We start from the raw sequence: 19918 nt of genomic DNA, 5'->3' as shown, positions 1-19918 counted from the left end.
CTGTTTTAGGCCGCCAAAGAGTTCTGTGAGAGGGTTGGCTATCCATGTTTGGTGCGTCCGTCCTACGTATTGAGCGGTGCTGCTATGAATGTTGCCCATACTCACAATGATCTAGAGGGCTTTCTCAGCAGTGCCGTCGCACTCAGCAAGGAGCATCCCGTCGTCATCTCAAAGTTCATCATGGAAGCCAAGGTAAGTCACTTGGTCTGATAGCAGATGGTCTGATTCACATATCATCCAATACCCTAAACCCACTCTCAATTTGATCTGTTTGCCGATCAATCCAACCATCATTTGGTCATTCGGTCTTATAGCAGATGGTCTAATTTTTGTATCATCCAACACCCTAAACCCCCTATCAATTTGATATGTTTGCCAATCAGTCCAATCATCATTTGGTCTAATCTATCATCTATCACCCTATCATTTAGGAGACCTGCCAACTGTCCTGATTTTACCATGACGTCCCGGGGAGCTTTTCATGAAAGGGCTTGATGGATGTTTTATCTGACAAGTCTTGTTTTATCCCCCAGTTACCGTAGGAATTGAGCTTCTCGGCCAGTCAAAATCGAGAAGAATTCTCAGATCTGACAATTTGTCAGATGAATAGTGTTGATGAAATGCTTCCCAGAGAAAAGAAATGTTGGAAAAATCACCATAGACCCATTCATGCCCTCAAGTCTCATCACTTTTAGGGTTTAAGTTGTTAAATACAGGAATGTGAATTGCCTTCTTAAAGGAGAATGAAACCCTTGAAACCAGCTGAATCCATATCAAAGAGAAAAATCAAAGAAACATATTGTTGAAAGTTTGAGGAAGATTGAATGAATAATAAGAAAGTTATGAGCATTTGAATATTAAGATCACTAATGCCATGTAGATCCTCCCATTGGCAATGCAACCAAGATCTGTGATGTCACACACGTACAACTCCCTCATTACTTTAGTACTTATTTCACTTATATTCTCACTTTTATAGAGTCTATCACAAGGTGAGGTGTTCTCTTTATGATAGGACAAGTACAGAGGTTTCACAACATTATATCATTGATGAATCGTTTGTCATATGATTAGAATGAGCAAAAAGAGATGTTTTGGGGTATATTTTCAGTGTCCAAAAGGGGAGAGTTGTTCATCTGTGACATCATAGATCTTGGTCGCATTGCCAATGGGAGGATCTCCATAGCATTAGTGATCTCGACATTCAAATGCTCATAACTCTTCTATTGCTAGTCCTGTTTTACTCAAACTTTTGTTGATCTGATTATTTGATTTTTCTGCTTTCACAAAAGCTAACCTGCTCCAAGAGTTTCATTCTCCTTTAACCCATGCATGGTGCTCTGCCCCTGAACTTGGAGGGTCCCCTGCACCATTGATTGATTGTCTAGATTTAGCTTTTTAAATGTTGGCAGGTATGATTTAGTGTAATGCCCAGATGATCTCATTGTAATTTTGAAAAATGCTTCACATGTAAGTAATTCATTTCCCTTGTCAAGAGTTCCTTGTATTTACATGCTCACTAATTCTGATTAAAGGAAAATGAAACCTTTGGAACAAGATAGCTTGTGTGAAAACAGAAAAATCAAAGAAACAGATCAACAAAAGTTTGAGAAGAATTGAATGAATAATAATAAAGTTATGAGCATTTGAAGTTTAGATCATTATTGTAATGTAGATCCTCCCATTTGTCAATGCGACAAAGATGTGGGATATCACATGTGAACAACTTTCCCACTGCTTTTGTATATATTTCACTTAAAATGCGTCTTTTATCACATCTATCAGTAGATCATTAATTCTTTCTGTAGGAGGGCTTGTAATAAAGATTTTCAAAGAATATATTATAGATGAAGAGTTTGCATCACCTTAAGAAAGAGCAAAAAGAGACAATTTGGGGGTATTTTTATAGTCCATCCAAGGGGTAAGTTGTTCACATGTGACATCACACATATCTGTCGCATTGCCAATGGGAGGATCTCCATAGCATTAGTGATCGCAATATTCAAATGCTCATAACTTTCTTATTAATTATATGTCCAATTTTTCTCAAACTTTCTTTGATCTTATTCTTTGATTTTTCTCTTTCCACACAAGCCCACTTGTTACAAGGGTTTCATTCCCCTTTAAACTTACTTCATACCCCAGTATTGGTATCAAAGTGAACAAGTTAAGGTTGGTCTCTGGAGGTCAGTGACATTCGATTGATGAATAACTTCGAAAGGTTCATTGCAAGTTCTTTTATCTTGATGCAGGAAATTGATGTGGACGCAGTAGCTCAGGACGGGAAAATTGTTGCCATAGCGATCTCGGAACACGTAGAGAACGCCGGCGTGCACTCGGGAGATGCAACTCTTGTTACCCCACCCCAAGATCTGAACCAGGAGACGATCGTCAAGATAACTGCCATCACCGCAGCCATTGGAGCAAGTCTAGAAGTCAACGGTCCCTACAACCTACAGCTCATTGCAAAGGTAGCAGTTGTTCTTATTGCTCTGCTCTGGATCCCTGTAAAACATAACACTATATACAGAATTACTTTGTAAATAATGGAAGGCAGAACATGGATCTGAATTGATTAAATCCAAGGCCTGTATTGTGTACTCGGATTAATTTGAATTCTTGTCTAAAGTTGTGGTTTAACTATGGAAGCAAATTATGACATAGATCTGTAACAGTAGGCCTACTTGTTAGCTCATTTGAGACTCAAATTATTCATAAATTATCTGGGAATAAGAACTACTAGGATATTTCCCCCACTCTTAAACAATGGAAAAAATGGTAAACATGAGGAATATACAGTGAAAACAAAATTTTGACATTTTCAGCTTCAAATAATTTCCCCACACAACAAGACCACCATGGCCTAGGTTGTGTGTAGAGCGTTTTACCAACATTTTTCGTCTTGCAGCTTGTCAGATCTGACAACTTTACCTGATAGTGGTTTTCTGAGGACACTTCCTGTAGTTATTGGCGGATAAAATATCCAAGAAAGTCAAGAAGTCCTTTCATAAACACACCCAGGACTTCAGACTACAGGGCTATATCTTATATGCAAAAAATTTTGAATGCCTATGGGTTCTTGACACTATTCTCACAAAAGTAAACCTTCATAATGTTCATCTTCTCAGGACAATCAACTCAAGGTGATCGAGTGCAATCTCAGGGTCTCTCGCTCCTTCCCCTTTGTCTCCAAGACATTGGATGTTGACCTGATTTCCATTGCGACCAAGGTGATACTTGGCCAGCGGGTGGAAACCATCGGCAAGCTGGAAGGCACAGGCCGGGTGGGAGTCAAGGTAAGAAAGATGGCGGCAATCGTTCACTTGTTATGAATTCTATTTATCACAGTTCTTCTCTCATTATTTCAGTTGTTACTGTTGTCCTTAAATGTGCTTTAGGGTAGTAGTAATCCATGTTTCAAATTTGGTTTAGACCCCAACTATGGAGTTGACTAAAGGAGTAGTAATCGCCCCCACCCCCTTCCTCCACTTTTCTCCATTGGGTGCATCCTTCCTCAACCCAATCCTTGTACTCTCCTCCACTATTTGCTTTTTCCATGTCTTCTTCATTCACCCCCTTCACCTTGCAAGGAGAATGACATTGCTATGTTTCTATAGTCTCATATGTTCTGCCGTACACAATTACTTTCATTGTGGAAAAAATTGTGTGTTTGACTCCTAACTATTTGTATCATCATTCGCTTGACTTCCCAGGTGCCACAGTTCTCCTTCTCCCGTCTGGCCGGTGCTGACATGCTTCTAGGTGTGGAGATGGCCAGTACCGGTGAGGTTGCATGCTTTGGTGAAGACCGCTTTGAAGCTTACATGAAGGCAATGCTGAGCACTGGCTTCAGGATCCCAAAGAACAATATCCTTCTCTCTATCGGTAGCTACAAGGTAAGTTAGAGTAGAGGTGTGAGATTGGGGATATTCTTCTATAAAGCTCTGTGTTTGACTCTACACCTTTGGTATTGTCTTTCGCTTGTCTTCCCAGTTGCCACAGTTCTCCTCTCATCTGGCCTTTGCTGACATGCTCCCATTATTCATATATATATGTGCTTCAATTTGTGAGTTTTATGACTACATATCAGTGTCTATCAGGAGTTAGAATATATTCACAATTTTGTGAATAAGGTGACTGAGTCATCTCTTAATTCCTAACGCAGAAAAAAGAGGGATAAAAAATGGGAGCAAAGCTTGTATTGAGTATGTGCAAGATATTCTTGCTTGAGTTACTGAAATTCATTTTGTGTTTTCAGGGGAAAATGGAACTTCTTCCTGCCGTGAGAACCCTAGCCGCGATGAACTACAACCTTTATGCCAGCGTGGGTACGGCAGACTTCTACAATGAACATGGTATCAAGGTAAGATGTGCTTATCATGGTGAACTGAGAGGAGGGGATGGTTACATTGATGTCGACCATGGTGATGATGGTAGTGAAGATGAGAGTGATGGTAGTGATCATGGTGATAGTAACGGTGGGGGTGGTGGTGATAATAATGGGGGTGCTGAATATGGTATTGATGATTCTGGCGATGGTGATGACTGGTGGGGGCAGTGATGATGATGATGGGGATGATGATAGTGGTTATGATTGTAGCTCCGTTGGGAGGGGGGCAGGCAGTGGTTATGATAATAGTAAAATTCATAAGATGTTTGAGATGGTCATGTAGGTGGTAATGACGGTGTTGTAGTAATGGTGATGACGGATGTGGCCATGGTGATGGTGGTTATTGCAGTGATGTTGGTGATGATCACACATTTAGGCAGAACTGTTGTTATGGAGGGTACAAGGAGATGGTATTTGTCGAGTAATGGCAGTGATGATAGTGGTTATCAGAAGCTTTAGTCAAGATGACTCTCAAAACCAGTGCAGGAGTGTTGCATTCCTAATTTAAGGAAAAATTTAAATTCAAAATTCTAATGACCCAATAAGAGGCTTCATGATTGAATTTTTTTAATTCAGTAGTAAATTTGATGCAAAAAAAAAGGAAATTAAATTTCTTTCCGTTCCCCTTCTTCTAGATCAAAGCTGTTGAATGGCCATTTGAAGAGGAGACTCCCGAGCAGAAGAAAGCCAACGGCGACGCCCCACTCAGCATGCTGGACTGTCTCTCCGAGAAGCACTTTGACATGGTCATTAACCTGCCGATGAGGAACAGCGGAGCGCGTAGAGCCTCTTCCTTCGTCACGAGGGGTTACCGGACACGACGCATGGCCATTGACAAAGAGATCCCGCTTATTACCGACATCAAGAAAGCCAAGATGTTCATTGAGGCGAGTAATATAAGCACTATAACTTTCATATATACAAGTAAGGTCCCACAGATTTGATAAAAGACAGCTAATGGGGTGTTTTCTTTTAGGCCTTTTTAAACAATATTTGGATGTTTAACCAATTGCAAAACATTGATATATTAGTGTTGAATGCCTTTGTGAAAGATTAATTAAAAAATATCACGAAATCTTCGCACAATTACTTTCAGGCTTTGCGTCGCATTGGAGGGGCCCCACGGGTCAAGACTCACATCGACTGTCTCACGTCCAACCGAACCATCCGTCTTCCTGGCCTCATTGACGTCCATGTCCACCTCCGCGAACCTGGGGCAACGCACAAGGAAGACTTTGCCTCTGGAACGGCAGCGGCTCTGGCGGGAGGAATCACGCTGGTCGGTGCCATGCCTAACACGTCACCAGCGATCACGGATCAGACATCCTTCCAGCTTGTCAAGAAGGTAAGTGGATGAGAGAGACGTTAGCCTGTGAGAAATTTCTCTTCCGTAATACACAAGTTAGCCTTTTCTTACCAATGATTTTCTTACTACTAATGAGTTGACGTTTGCCCATTTGTGTTTATAACTTCAAATCTAGTGAAAATGGTGGTGGCATTTGTTTAAAGATTCCGACAAATTCTCTGACAATTTTTTAAAAATTGAATATTCTCAGCTTGCTCAACTTGGAGCGCGTTGTGATTACGCCATCTATGTCGGAGCGGGACCAGATAATTTCAACGAGGTTCCGATCATCGGTAACGCCGCCATGGGGATGAAGATGTACCTTAATAAGACGTTCACTTCACTTAGATTGGACAATGTAACAACTTGGATCGAGGTATTTTTTTTTCTTCTTTTTTTAAAGCAAGTACACACATAGTTTCCAAGAATGCATTTAGCATTTCCATTTATTTGAATGTAGGTTAAAGAGCACAGTTGATAAAATACACTGCTCACAGGGCATAGGTGCCATGGCTGGGGATCAAAGCCCTGGCTTTCAAGTGTCTAGTCAGACATGTTTTTAGACCACCCGGCCACAGCACTCGTCCTAGGAATGTTATGTGATGACAAGAACTTTTCAATACTTCTATAGGATGTATAACAGAGAAAATATATATATATATGTTTACTGAACCCAACTTTATTCAGAAAGAATTCTTCTTCCAGCTAAAGTTCTGATGCGCAATCACTTTATGGGTTATATTCACTATATTCTTCCTTCTCACGCATGGATTGTTTAGGTCAAGGGCTCAAGGTTGACCAACAGCTGGAAGATCTTGACCAACTATTATACCTACTAGATGGTCTTTGAAGAATAATGTGAAAATAGAAGTCAATTTATGTATTAAAAAAAAAAAAGCCCTCAAAACCTACTAAAGCAATATTCATTTTTTTTTTTACTTTTTCTTGTTGCAACTTGTGTGTTTATGATGGTCATAGAGCCCTTTCGTTATCAGCCCCTGTACTCTGGAATTCCCTACCTTTAAATTTTAGAACTATCATTCTTTTTCACATTTAAATCTGTTCTCAAGACCTATTTACTTTCAAAATTATGCATATAATGTTGGATATAAAATGTAGTTTTAAATGTTATTAATTTTCAAATTTCTATATATTGATGCAATTTGCTCTAATTTGTATGACATAATTTAGGTCTAATGTATAATTTGTTTAATTTAGTGATTTGATATTTATTAAGCACATAGAGAGTCTTTACCGATCATCATGCACTGTATAAATGTCGAGTATTATTATAATGATTTCATTTTTACAATTATATTCATGTTTACAGCATCTACAAACCTGGCCCCGTCACCTGCCGTTGGTAGCCCACGCCGAGGGACGAACCACTGCGGCCATCCTCTTCATTGCTCAATCTCTAAATAGACCCATTCACATCGCTCATGTTGCTAGGAGAGATGAGGTCAGTTCACATAATGTGTCATTGTTTAAATCAGTAACATTGTTTGCATATCTTTGTTTTGTTGAATTGAAATCCCATTCTAGGGGGCCATCTCATAATGGCCTGAATTCACAAAGATGGTTTTAAAAACCATCGGTTGAACCTATGGTTTATACAGATTTCCTGTATAAATAACGCTTATTATTTACCACTTATATTAAAAAATATCCAATGCGGATGCACGCTTTTTTCACATTGCGGCAAATTGACGCCTGTTGCCATGGTTAAGTACACTATTTTATTCATGAGCCTACTGTTAAAACAGGACTCGTGATTAATATAACGTACTTAACCATGGCAACAGGTCTCAATTTTGCGCACTGACAAAAACGCACATCCGCATTGGACACTTTTTTAATATACGTGGTAAATAAGAGTAATTTATACAGGAAATCTGCATAAACCATGGGTTCAACCGATGGTTTAAAAACCACCTTTGAGAATTCGGGCCAAATAGTTGCAACTATTGTAACTTTGTCATTATGGTAATTACCGTGGTAACATGGTTCGTAGCCAATCACAATCATGGTAGTGACAATTATGACAAAGTTACAATAGATGCAAGTCTTTGTGAAACCTGCCCCAGAATCATCCCTGCAAGTTTCAATTTTCATATTAGAATCCCTGTTCATGCAGGTTGAACAAAATTGGATAGAGGTTTGTGAGAATAGAAACAAAATTAAGAGGAACCAGTCTTGTCAAATTCCAGTGAACATGAAAAGTAATAAATATTTTTCAAATTTTGGTAAATGAAATGCAATTTACATATTTTTTTTTAATTTCAGTACAGACTGTTTGATTTCTTTGTTTGATTTTATAAGATATTATAGAATTTATCATATTTTGTACCTGTTGATTGAAATGAATTTGTGTCGTTGTTGCAAGGTATGTATTTAAACATTTCAAGTATAGTATTTAGGGAGATCTTGAACTTTTGAGAAATAAATATTCATGTTTTCAAGGATTTTATACAAATTATGATTCAATCATTTCATGTACATGCCACCCTTATGCTGATCATTTGATAGCAAAGTGATTTTCCCCTTTTCTTTATTTTTTTTTAATTGTCATATTTTGGTATATTCTTTTGGGGTTGGATATATAGATCGAGGTGGTTAGAATGGCCAAGGAATCCGGTATGCAGGTCACCTGTGAGGTTACTCCGCATCATCTCTTCTTGACCGAGGATGACCTTGATGTCATAGGTCATGAGAGAGGTCAGGTCAAGCCCTGTCTGGTCACTGCCGATGACCAACAGGCATTATGGGATAATATGGACATCATTGATTGCTTCGCTACTGACCACGGTAAGTCTTAAGAGCTAATAGCACGTATTCTGAAGTCGGGCTTAACCATAAGAAAATAAGAATATAAATAAGATACATAAGAAAATAAATGTGATGTTGTAATTTTTTAGTTAATTAGAGCAAACTTTTGATTTTACGCATAAATTAGCATAATTAATTAGCAATGAGATTTTTCGCAGAATTTGACCTTATAGTTTTGTAGATTATGCCATGGGTAACGTGTGTGCCAATTTTCGTCGCGATTGCGCGATCGATGGCCGAGATCGTAAGGGGGGGCTGAATCAGCCCCTCCCCCCTCTAAGGTGTCAAAATAGCCCAGTCTATTTAGGGTTAACTAAGACCATGGTCTAATTCTATGAACCTCTACTGTTAAAGATTTATGTCACAATTGGCTATCCATAGTTAAACCACAAGTTAAGACCAGCGCTTAAATTAAACCTAATTTCAGAATATGGACAAATGTTTCCCTCTCTCTCTCTCTCTCTTCATCAATTACAGTATTATTAGGAAAAAAACAATAATTGAACAATTACTGGAATATTACTACGCTCATATATAAATGTACTCTATGATGCTGTGATTTCCTGTTTGTTTCACATATAATATATCAGATGTACATTCATGGAACCAACCATTTGCACTTTTAAGAATTTAGAAATACGCACATGTAATTATGGATATGATTTCATGCAGATGTTCAGGTCTGGCAAGTTCTCATTTTGTGACAGTTACTATAGTAACAGACCAGGTCAGAATATTTCTCAGCCGATCAAAGCCAAGAATTTTCTAAAAAGATCAAACCTCATAATTAAAATAAGAGTTGAATAAAAGACAAAAAAATCATAGCGGATTACTTCAAATGGTGCCCTTATGTTTTATGCCATCAGTGATTTCTGATGTGCCCCAATTTATTTGTTTTTATATATTTTTTTCTGCAGCCCCGCATACAGTTGAAGAGAAGAACGGCGAGAACCCGCCCCCAGGCTTCCCCGGTCTTGAGACCATGCTCCCGCTCTTGCTCACGGCTGTCAATGATGGCAGGCTAACTATTGAGGTAGGCAACTAATCCTCTCATTTATACAGTGATGGATTCAGGCAGGGGCCGAAGGGATGCATGCCCCCACTATATTTTGAGAATCACCCATTGAGCATTCATATTGATTTAGCTTAATGTAAGAACATTGTCATCGGCGCCCTCTACTTTAATTGCTCTTTGTGCTCCCTCAAAATCCTGGATCTATCATTAATTTACAAGTGATATCAGTTGATATGAAAAAAATTGTACAAGCCTTGATTAAATTTCTGATCTGTGAGGTTATTTGTGTACTCTACTACCAATATGTAATTAAGTGCAGTATCATATTATCAGGGATATTTCAGAGGCAGTCCATAGAGTTTATTATGGCCCAGAATCATATTTCATTGATGGCGTGTTGTATCAAAATCTTTCCCGATCCTGTAATTATGATCAATTCTTGATGAATGTAAATATCAAACGGTGTCTCCACTTTGTTTTGTGACAAACTGCTTATAATGAAGTTGTAATGGAACCTGTAAGGTCTTCCTAAAGTCTTTGATGGTGTAGTCTAAGGCAATCTTGACCCTTTACAGGATATAATCCTACGTCTCCATACCAACCCCCGGAGGATCTTCAGCTTGCCGGAGCAGAAGGACACCTACATCGAGGTAGACCTGGACCAGGTCTGGACCATACCCACTGCCATGGCCCACACCAAGAGCAAGTGGACCCCGTTTGCGGGTCGAAAGGTCAAAGGGGCGGTGCGTAGGGTCGTGCTGCGGGGAGAGCTGGCCTATGTGGATGGACAGGTAAGGAATATTTCCATTTTATTTCCATAAATGAGAATATAGGCAAGTTCATAAAATAAATCTTTTTTTTATGTCCATTCCTCATTTTCTGCATTCTTCTCTTCATGAACTGCTGAAACCATGGTCATTTGAGAGCATTACAAGGTTTCAACAGAACTCTAAAACAGACCAATAATTTCACGATGGTCCCAAATACATGTATAAGGGATCAGATGTACATATTTTATGAAATTGCCCATATATACAAAGAATTGTACAAAAACATTAAGAATAGTTGTAATAGCTCAGCATTTATGGATTATTCCGTTTATTCCTGAATTATTATATGATATTAAGTGTAGGAATACTACCAACACTAGACTTATTTAATTAATGGCTCTCAGGCCCAGGTCACACTCTCAGGCCCTGGGGCCCGTTGCAGAAAGAGTTGCGTTTAAACGCAAGTCAAAAAATCAATCGCAAGTCAAAAATGCGCGCTGTTGATTGGTTGAAAATCAAGTTGCGCATGATTTTTGGAGTTGCGATTGATTGCAACTCTTTCTGCAACGGGCCCCAGGTCACAGAAGTCATTATTTTGAAACTATTAGAAGCAAGGTGTTTATTGTATGCATGCATTGACTGGACCTTCTGTAGCTCCTGTATAATTGGCCTGTGGAGTCGTGCCTAGAGAACCTAATCAAACTTGTCTTGAACCCCACACACATGGATCGTCTTAGTCATCATCAAAACCGATGGTCAGTCTTATAGAACCAAGGTGTTTAATATGTTCTTTATCAGATAAATCTAGGTTTAAATTTAGAACACAGTCAGGAATCCATCAAGTTTTGAAATGAGTGCCATTGGGCCCGTCTTACAAAGAGTTACATTTGATCTGATGAAACTCAACTGAATGGAAATCCATCGATATCATAATTTTTTTTCTCCAAAAATTTGCACAAGGTCCTTTGAAAACAATGAATGTATGAATATGCGTCATAGTTAGACAATATTTTGAACAAACATGCATAATAGATGTTGAGGTTGCTGGCTTTCCATAGTTGTGGTTGATTGGATCAATCGCGAGACTCTGTAAGACGGGGCCCAATCGCAACTATGGATGGCCAGCAACGTCAACATCTAAAATGCAAATTTGTTCAAAATGTTTTCTAGATATGTTATATTCATACATTCATTGTTCTCTTGAAGATTCAGTGTGATTCTCTTTGTTTACTAAGGAGAAATTTGCAAATTTTCTGTAGAAAAAATGATGGTTTTGATGGATTTCCATACAGTTGAGATCGATTGGATCAATCGTAACTCTTTGTAAGACGGGGCCCAGGTCTGATGTTTGGTGAAATGAAAAAGTATTAAACCAATCTCGTTCTTTCAACAGGTGGTTGTATCACCAGGATTCGGGAAGGACGTCCGCACCATGCCGGAGGGTGTACCCACCCCCGCGCCCCTCTCTGTGCAGGTGGCACCTGCCCCACAGATACTGGGACAGCCATCCTCTCGTCCCACTTCACGCCCCTCCTCGCCCCACAGGCTGCCCAGAGAGGGTGAGACACGCTTCCAGCTACCTGCCAGGGTTCATCGACTGTCAGAACCGAGTGGTAAGAATTCGTTGAAGTTTTCTTGATTGATTGGCCTGTTATGGATTTTATTTACATCCAGAATGAGAGCATAAATGTCCCATGGTAAAGCAATCAAAATCAAACAGCCAAGGTTTCATTGGTAGTTACCATAATGGCATGATTCGCTGGATTCACAATACGGTGCGCCACGTATCGGTTGCAGCGAACAGGCCAATTTCTAACTTTGTGGTTGACATAGCAGGGAGCGCACAGTGACTGTGTGTGTGTGTGTGTTTACCATCCACTACAGTGAGAGGCGCGCATTCACCGAAAAAGAAATATGGGGCCAATCTCTCGCCCACCTCGTGGATCTTGGTCAACAGCATATGCAAGTAGGTTGAGCTGCGCCGGCCAATGCAGCATAATCGCATGCATGCAGCATGCGCAACAGTTATTAATTTCAATGACGCCGTTTTTTCCATGAGGCATTGTGAGTTTTGGGCCTGTCCACTGCAACCGATAGTTGGCTCACCTTATTGTGAATCCACCAAATTGTTAGTCTTTATGAAATCAGCCCATGGTTTCTCATCATTTTTGTTAGATCGTCCAATTATATTTCCTGTGTGATCCATGAAGCGCACCAAATCCAAATTGAATCCGGGTCACCAACATCCAAAACCCTAGTTCTATCAAAGGTTATATCAAATGTAAACAGTTGAGCATCCTAGATTTATCCACATCCTTATATGATTTAATGTTCCAAAATGAAAATCATTCTTGTACTCTTAAGAATTAACTTCAATCTCCCTACTCATTTCAGAAACCAACTTGATGTCGCCCCCAATCAACCCCCCTCAGCCGACCAGGACGGCCTTCGCATCACCACAGCAGGGTATGATGTCCCCCTTTGGTCTTGGGGATGGACCCCCTCTTACCCCTGTACCGGTGGTGTCTACCGGTGGATCCTCGTTGACGGGTAAACACATCCTGAGTGCAGCTCAGATGACCAAAGAACAGGTAGGTTTCTCATGAAGCGTTGACTCCTCCATTGTCATTAGATTGTTTTAATGCAAGGGTCACTAAGTTCAGGACACTGTTACATTGAAAATATAATCAATTGTTCAATTAAGTTTGAATTTGCCTGATGTAAAACCTTGTACTTTTAATTAATCATGATTTATTACGTGGCAGTCATGGTCCACTTTTCATCATTTTATGATGGCAACATCAGGTCCAAAGAACAATTTTAAAAAAAGTGTAACTGTAACTCTATGGTAAATTCTGTATGAAAAGTTACGATCAAATCATCAATCATAAATTTCAAGGGTATCACTTTACGTTGTACACCCCCTGGTGGTGGATGGATTAAGAGAAAAAAAATGTGTGGTATGTTTAGACTTCTACTGCTAATATAATAAATAACAACGAACAACAATGATAGTAATATTCCTTTTCCTACTCCTGTAAGGTGATTATTCTTTCTCTCCCTTCTTCATCCCCACTTCCTCCTCTTCTCCACTTTCTCTTCCTCCTCTCCCTCCTCTTTTCCCTCTTCCTTTTCCACTTCTTCCTCCTCCCAGGATTTAGAATTAGATTTTATAATTTCCTATCCATCATTTTCCTTAAAGTAAAATTAGACAATGTTTGGGGAGTGCCATTAAGGCTTGATGATGTCTCAAGTTTTAGACTATCATGATGTAATTGTTTAGTTTGATTACTCTTCTTTTTTGTCTTTTTTTTATATGACAGCTTCACAACCTGTTCAACATCACTCACAACATGAGGAAGAACTTGGATTATTCAATTCTTAAGGTAAGCTGGAGGAAAAATGACTAAAAAAAGTTATAACTTTGTATTTCGGTCTCAATTTCTCTCTTGGTGATTTACTTAGGTGGTTTCATTGTAAAAACCCTCTTGGTGCTCTTCTAAAGTGATGATGCAAAAACCATGTACTGTAGTGGGTGATTCCATAGAGTGTTATTATTGGTGCTAGGGGTCTTGGTGTTCGTGTTCATGTGGATGTAGATGTAGGACAGTGTTGGTGTTGTTGTTAGTACTTGTGTTGCTGTTGTTGCTATTGGTGTAAAGTCTGATGTTGTTGGTGTTAATTTGGGTGTAGGTGTTGGCGTTCTTGCTAGTACTTGTGTTGCTGCTATTGCTCTTGGTGTAAAGTCTGGTGTTGGTGTTAATGTGGGTTTAGGTATTTGGTGTTCTTGCTTGTACTTGTGTTGTTGCTTTTGCGCTTTGTGTGAAGTCTGATGTTGGTGTTAATGTGGGTGTAGGTGTTGGTGTTCTTGCTAGTACTTGTGTTGCTGCTGTTGTGGTAGTATTGAGAAACCGAACCAAGTGGCTGATTTTAGCCCCACAACAAATCTTAGATTAAAACTTATCCCACTCATATTATTGAAAGCTTGGCATTGAGAGACATCAATCCTCGTTTTGAACTCGGGTGTTGTTGTGCTGCTATTATTGCCCCAGTACCAACACCAGTTTTTAACACTGAAATTGAACAACTAGCCGTTAGCCAACCTCCTTATACACTACAGGTTATGTTGGTAGTATTACCCAAGCATCAACACCAGCTTGTTTTACACCAAATATGAAACAACCCACTATTAACCAACCTATTTCCAACTCGGTGCTGTATCACTGGCTTTTAACACGAAACTGAAAACACCTCAATTTTAACCAGCCTCATTATAAGCAATTCCATAAAATAGATGTGCCAGACCCCTATTTGAGGGACCTTTCTGAACTGATTTCTTCTGTTTTGGAGCTCATAGGGGGTGTTGCAAGAAAATATTTGCAATCAAACACAAATTTTCTGTTGCAATTTTACAATTGATAGACCAATCTTCGCTGTAGAAAATCAGATTACACTCCTTGTTTCAAGAAGCAGTTCAGAAATCAATCACAAATTTATCATTAATTTCAAGAGTTATGATTGATTTAGGGACCAAAAATAGAATTGCAATCGATCGCAAGTTTCTTGCAACTCCCCATTAGTATCGTCAAGTTGTAATGCTCTAATAATGGCTTGACCATTTCATGAATTGACATAAGAATGGAGACAACTGGGGTTCAGGGAGAGCATTTCTTCAAAAATTTCATCTGACGAGTTGTCAGAACTGACAACTTTCCTTGAATTTGATTGGCTGAGAGGCACTGATAACATAGTAATTGTCGGATAAAATGGGACTTGTCTGATGATACATCCGACAAGTCCTGTCATGAAACGATCCCCAGATAATAAAAAAAAGTTGACTATTTTATGGAATTGGCCATGATTTTCACTTCATTTTCATTTCTTTTATTTCCATATCCAACAAACAAATATGATTTAAGTAACATAGTATTCTACAATTTTCTAATGTAGAGGTGTTGTGGCTCAGTGGACAAGTCTCCTGACTTTGAACCACAAGGTCTGGGATTCTAATCCCATAACAGCACTAGCGTCCATTGGCAAGGCGTTTATCTACATTTGCCACTCTCCACCCAGGTGTAGTAAATTGGTACCCGATAGGAAGGAATTCCTTGAATTCTCGAGCGTCCGATCAGGATAGCCGTACTAAAGCCAGGGCAATAGTATGCAGTGCTTAGAAACATTTGTACTAAGTGCTATATAAATGTTGCATATTATTATTATTATTGTTGACAAAACTCCATTTAAACAGGGTAAGGTTGTGAGCCTGATGTTCTACGAGGGAAGCACAAGGACTTCATCATCATTCCAGGCCGGAACCCAGCGTCTTGGAGGCAGTGTCATCAAGTTTAATGAGAGCACCTCATCTCATTCCAAAGGAGAGACGCTGTCAGGTATGTTGGGTACATTGAGTATGAGCCTCGTTTAGCATTAGCTTATACCAAAAACCCCACTTACGAGCTATTCCACTCCTGGGAGTGTTTCAAAAAGATTTAAGACAGTATGACTTAGAGTTGCACTTAAATGTTGACGCGTACATGATATGCCATGCGCAATCTTATTGATCAATACGCAGTAGTGCGCGTCCTCTTGGCATAATCTGACCAATCAGTTAGTCTGCAAGTCCCTATGTTAATGAGCAAATGATCAAGGTTTATCCAAGTTCTCTCTTGGCTGAATTCATGTCCCTACAAAATCTTGTGAATTGTGAGACTTTTTTTCTCAAAAAATTTAACCATTTTCTCCTTTAGTAAAATTGATTATTTTTGTACCATAGGAAAGAGTAAACGTTGCTCTTTTATATTGGTTATTTCTTTTGAATAAAATATTTTGAAAAATAAGTGAATTTCAAGCCTGAAAAGATGCCTCAAACAGAATTTTCTTTCTCTGTTTTCTCTTGAAAATTGTGCAAATTGTGTGTTTTGGGCACAAACATTCATATCATCAGAAAGCTCAAACTCTATACTTTCTTACAATGTCACTCTTGATGTGTGGCACCTTTTAGATGGGTAAGCAGCCAGCTTTTTCAATCAAGATGCAAGACAAGATTTCAGAAATTTCTGAGTAGCATATAATCTAGAGTTCTGATTGGCTGAATAATGTTTTCAAAACAACAGGCGCGGGTAATTTGAAGAGATTACCACATGGTGAGTGTGACCTTGCAGAGGCCCAGTGTGGGGAACATTGGAATTTGCGTGGGTGTGTGATCTCTATGACCAATCAGAGCGCAGTATTCTTCTTTTTAAGCTACTAAATGTACTTTGTCTATGAAAAGCTGGCTGCTGACCCTTCTAAAATACATCTTTTTATGAAAATTATATCATATTAAAGCTTAGATCTTCAACTTTATCATAATCTAAAAATCATTTGGGCTCAAACAGAAATCAAGTGTGAAAACAAAACTTTTGTTGCATGAAAATGATTATTTTATTTCATGGTTTTAGATCAAAAGTTTCCCCTATATTACAACAACTTTTTAAAATCCAAATACATGACCTGAAAGAATTATTTTTCTTTATAAAGATACCAAAAACGTGAAATTTGGTCAATATTTAGAGCAGCAATAGCCAAATAAAAAGAGGTGTTTTGGTCCACACCAAGCTCATTAACAATGCAAAAACACTATAGTCATGAATATCACTTGGATAAAAGAAGCTACTTTTTGAGGGCTTGCCGACTGACTGCAATGCAGTCATGCCTTTTATACCGCACACAACTAGACATTTTAAGTGTGACTCTAAGTCATACTTAAATCTTTATGAAACACCCTTCTGGTGAAGTAGTCAACATTTGTTTTTTTACTCCATTTACATGTACTTCTTAATTCAATCCATAGCTCTTATAACTAACATTATTGAAAACAAATCCTACCATTTGATATAACTTTACAGATAAATTTTAAGACACTTATATGACACATTGTGTTGGTAATGCTGATAAAACCCAATCAATTCATTACAATAAATTCTGCATCGAAAAAAGTGGTATCACTTGAAACCAATAGATGCATGCAAAATGATTGTGGCATGTTGCAGCATACACATCTTGCATATTTGTGTAATGTCATACACCACAAATAGTTTGTGTTAACGGCTGTATTTATAAATCATAATGTCAGATGCGACCATTTTATGGATCGTAGTGTGACTATGCACGTCAAATTCCCTCACCTGTAAGAAGCTTGTGGGAGATGTATTTCATCACATGAGATGCCTTGAACCCATCAATTGCGCTTGTGCAGACGTTTTTCATAATAGATATAATAGGATGTACTCTCTCACAATGTCCAGCAGAGCATTTCGTGAACACTTGTCACCTGACAATTGATTGGCTGATTGGCTGAAAAGCACAAATGTCTGATTGTTATATCAAACATCTTTCTAGTCTTTTCAAGATACCCTCAACAGGAATTTGTATGATTCACAGATATATCATGTATCAAAATAAAACTTTTTTTTAATTTCCAAATTAATATGTTCATTTGCAGATACCGTACAGATGATGGCTAGCTATGCTGATGTAATAGTCCTTCGTCATCCTCAGCCTGGGGCAGTAGAAGCAGCCTCTAAGGTCTGTCGCAAACCGATCATCAACGCTGGTGACGGAGTCGGGGAGCATCCAACCCAAGCCCTGCTGGATATCTTCGCAATTCGTGAGGAGATCGGTACAGTCAATGGGTTGACGGTAAGATCACCACTCTCAAATTGGCAACATAAATGTTTTGTTTTTCAAAACAAGGAGTAAAGATGGATTTTTTTTTCTTTAAAAAATGGGCACTTATAGTTTTTTTTTTTCAACTAGAATCTTTATGTATATGCGCACTGAAAATAATAATTGAATTCTATGTCCAAGTTGAAATTTATACATGTATGAAGATAACCATCTGTGACAAGTATTCTAAACTGCAATGAAAATGCCGTCTAAACAAATTCTTACAAGTTCATTTCAGATTCATGTGGGTATCTTATTCTGTCATTCTGCTACAGAAATTTACTCACGTTAGTGTGACATTTCATTCCATATCTTATTTCTTGCAAATAGGTTGAATATCTTTGCAGACCTCTGATGATTTGAGAGTGTGTAGATGATCATTTCAATCATTAATCAAATTATTCTTACCCAATAACATATATCATTAATGATTCACAAGGAAAAAAGACTGCATATAAGTTATCAAACAAACTATTAGATTCAGAAGGCACTCCATTCTTTGTGTTTTTGTCCCGCATTCTACACAGATCACAATGGTTGGTGACTTGAAGCACGGTCGCACTGTCCATTCCCTGGCCAGACTACTGACCCTCTATCGGGTCAATCTCCGCTACGTCTCACCGGATAGTCTCAAGATGCCGGCCAAGGTCAAGGAGTATGTCAAGAATAGAGGCATTCTACAGGTCAGTTTTACTCGTAGATTTTCAGACGATTCTTGCTAATTTTGGACCCAGGCCGGGCTGGAACTTGGAACCCAGGGAGTTAGGGGGATTTCTCGTTGGCCAAGCCGGTCTGGGTTGATAGCTAAAACATCGATGATTGGAAACTGTTATGTCTTGGAAAAATACCCAATAAACAACAAGACAATGTGAACCATTTACCTCCATGCATGAACTGAACTCAGATATCTTCCCAATATGAAAAATGATGAAAATCCATATTTTATTGTTCGAAATAGACATGAAATGAAATACTCCGAAAATTTGCTTTGCCCAATTGTTCGTGGGCCCGGCAGCCGCTGTGCAGCGCCAGATCGACGAGGCTCTATCCCTTTAACCGTTGAACGCCAAACAGGGTAGCAGCGATTCCCATCTTCTAACGTCTTTTGGTCTGACGCGGCCGGGGTTTGAACCCCCAACCTCCCGGTTGTGAGACGGACGCTCTACCAACTGAGCCAACACACCAACTGAATTGATCCTTAATCTGGATTTCAGCTACATCGAGCATTGGAAATGGCGGTATTTTGGCTTCGATCTCGACATCTTGCCTTATATTTATGTCTTCTTAAGTCTTTGTTCTCTGAAATGTTATGTATTCTTTTTATACTACATCTTCATTTTGCCAAATAAATGATGATTTTTTTTAGAAATATTTATATTATTTGTGTATTTATGATAATTGTAGTGCAGTCCCGACTATATCACATGGTCTTGTCTGATTCTCATCCTACTGCAGGAAGAATATGCCACCATTGAAGAGGCCTTGCCCGATACAGACGTCCTTTACATGACACGAATCCAAAGAGAGAGATTTGAGAGTATTGAAGAATACAATAAGGTACCCATAAATAGAGAATTGTTTTCACTTCAAATGCCATTTTACTATTCCATCCTTTCACAAATCCATGTAATAAAAAATGCTAATTTAAAGGAGAATGAAACCCTAGAAACCAGCTGAATCCATATCAAAGAGAAAAATCAAAGAAACATATTGTTGAAAGTTTGAGGAAGATTGAATGAATAATAAGAAAGTTATGAGCATTTGAAAGACGAGATCACTAATGCCATGTAGATCCTCCCATTGGCAGTGCGACCAAGATCTGTGATGTCACACACGTACAACTCCCTCATTACTTTAGTACT

At 38.8% G+C, this 19918-nt stretch overlaps 1 protein-coding gene across 1 annotated transcript in view; it reads left to right on the top strand.

Annotated features, from left to right (window-relative positions):
- LOC129280734 (multifunctional protein CAD-like) overlaps window positions 1-19918 on the top strand; it is a 60140-nt gene that overhangs the window by 33037 nt on the left and 7185 nt on the right. Inside the window, exons 19-37 of the mRNA XM_064112463.1 lie at window positions 10-192; window positions 2253-2471; window positions 3129-3296; window positions 3714-3896; window positions 4259-4363; window positions 5026-5277; window positions 5487-5735; window positions 5947-6111; window positions 7066-7197; window positions 8342-8543; window positions 9482-9597; window positions 10155-10370; window positions 11743-11962; window positions 12744-12940; window positions 13673-13735; window positions 15598-15739; window positions 17833-18029; window positions 18584-18739; window positions 19512-19613. Of these exons, the coding sequence (XP_063968533.1) occupies window positions 10-192; window positions 2253-2471; window positions 3129-3296; window positions 3714-3896; window positions 4259-4363; window positions 5026-5277; window positions 5487-5735; window positions 5947-6111; window positions 7066-7197; window positions 8342-8543; window positions 9482-9597; window positions 10155-10370; window positions 11743-11962; window positions 12744-12940; window positions 13673-13735; window positions 15598-15739; window positions 17833-18029; window positions 18584-18739; window positions 19512-19613 (3267 nt within the window). The remainder of the gene's footprint in view (window positions 1-9; window positions 193-2252; window positions 2472-3128; window positions 3297-3713; window positions 3897-4258; window positions 4364-5025; window positions 5278-5486; window positions 5736-5946; window positions 6112-7065; window positions 7198-8341; window positions 8544-9481; window positions 9598-10154; window positions 10371-11742; window positions 11963-12743; window positions 12941-13672; window positions 13736-15597; window positions 15740-17832; window positions 18030-18583; window positions 18740-19511; window positions 19614-19918) is intronic.

The sequence above is a fragment of the Lytechinus pictus genome, chromosome 17 (genome assembly GCF_037042905.1).
Source record: "Lytechinus pictus isolate F3 Inbred chromosome 17, Lp3.0, whole genome shotgun sequence".
NCBI lineage: Eukaryota > Metazoa > Echinodermata > Echinoidea > Temnopleuroida > Toxopneustidae > Lytechinus > Lytechinus pictus.
The sequence above is the reverse complement of the archived record's forward strand: the minus strand, read 5'-3'. Positions and strand labels throughout refer to the sequence as shown.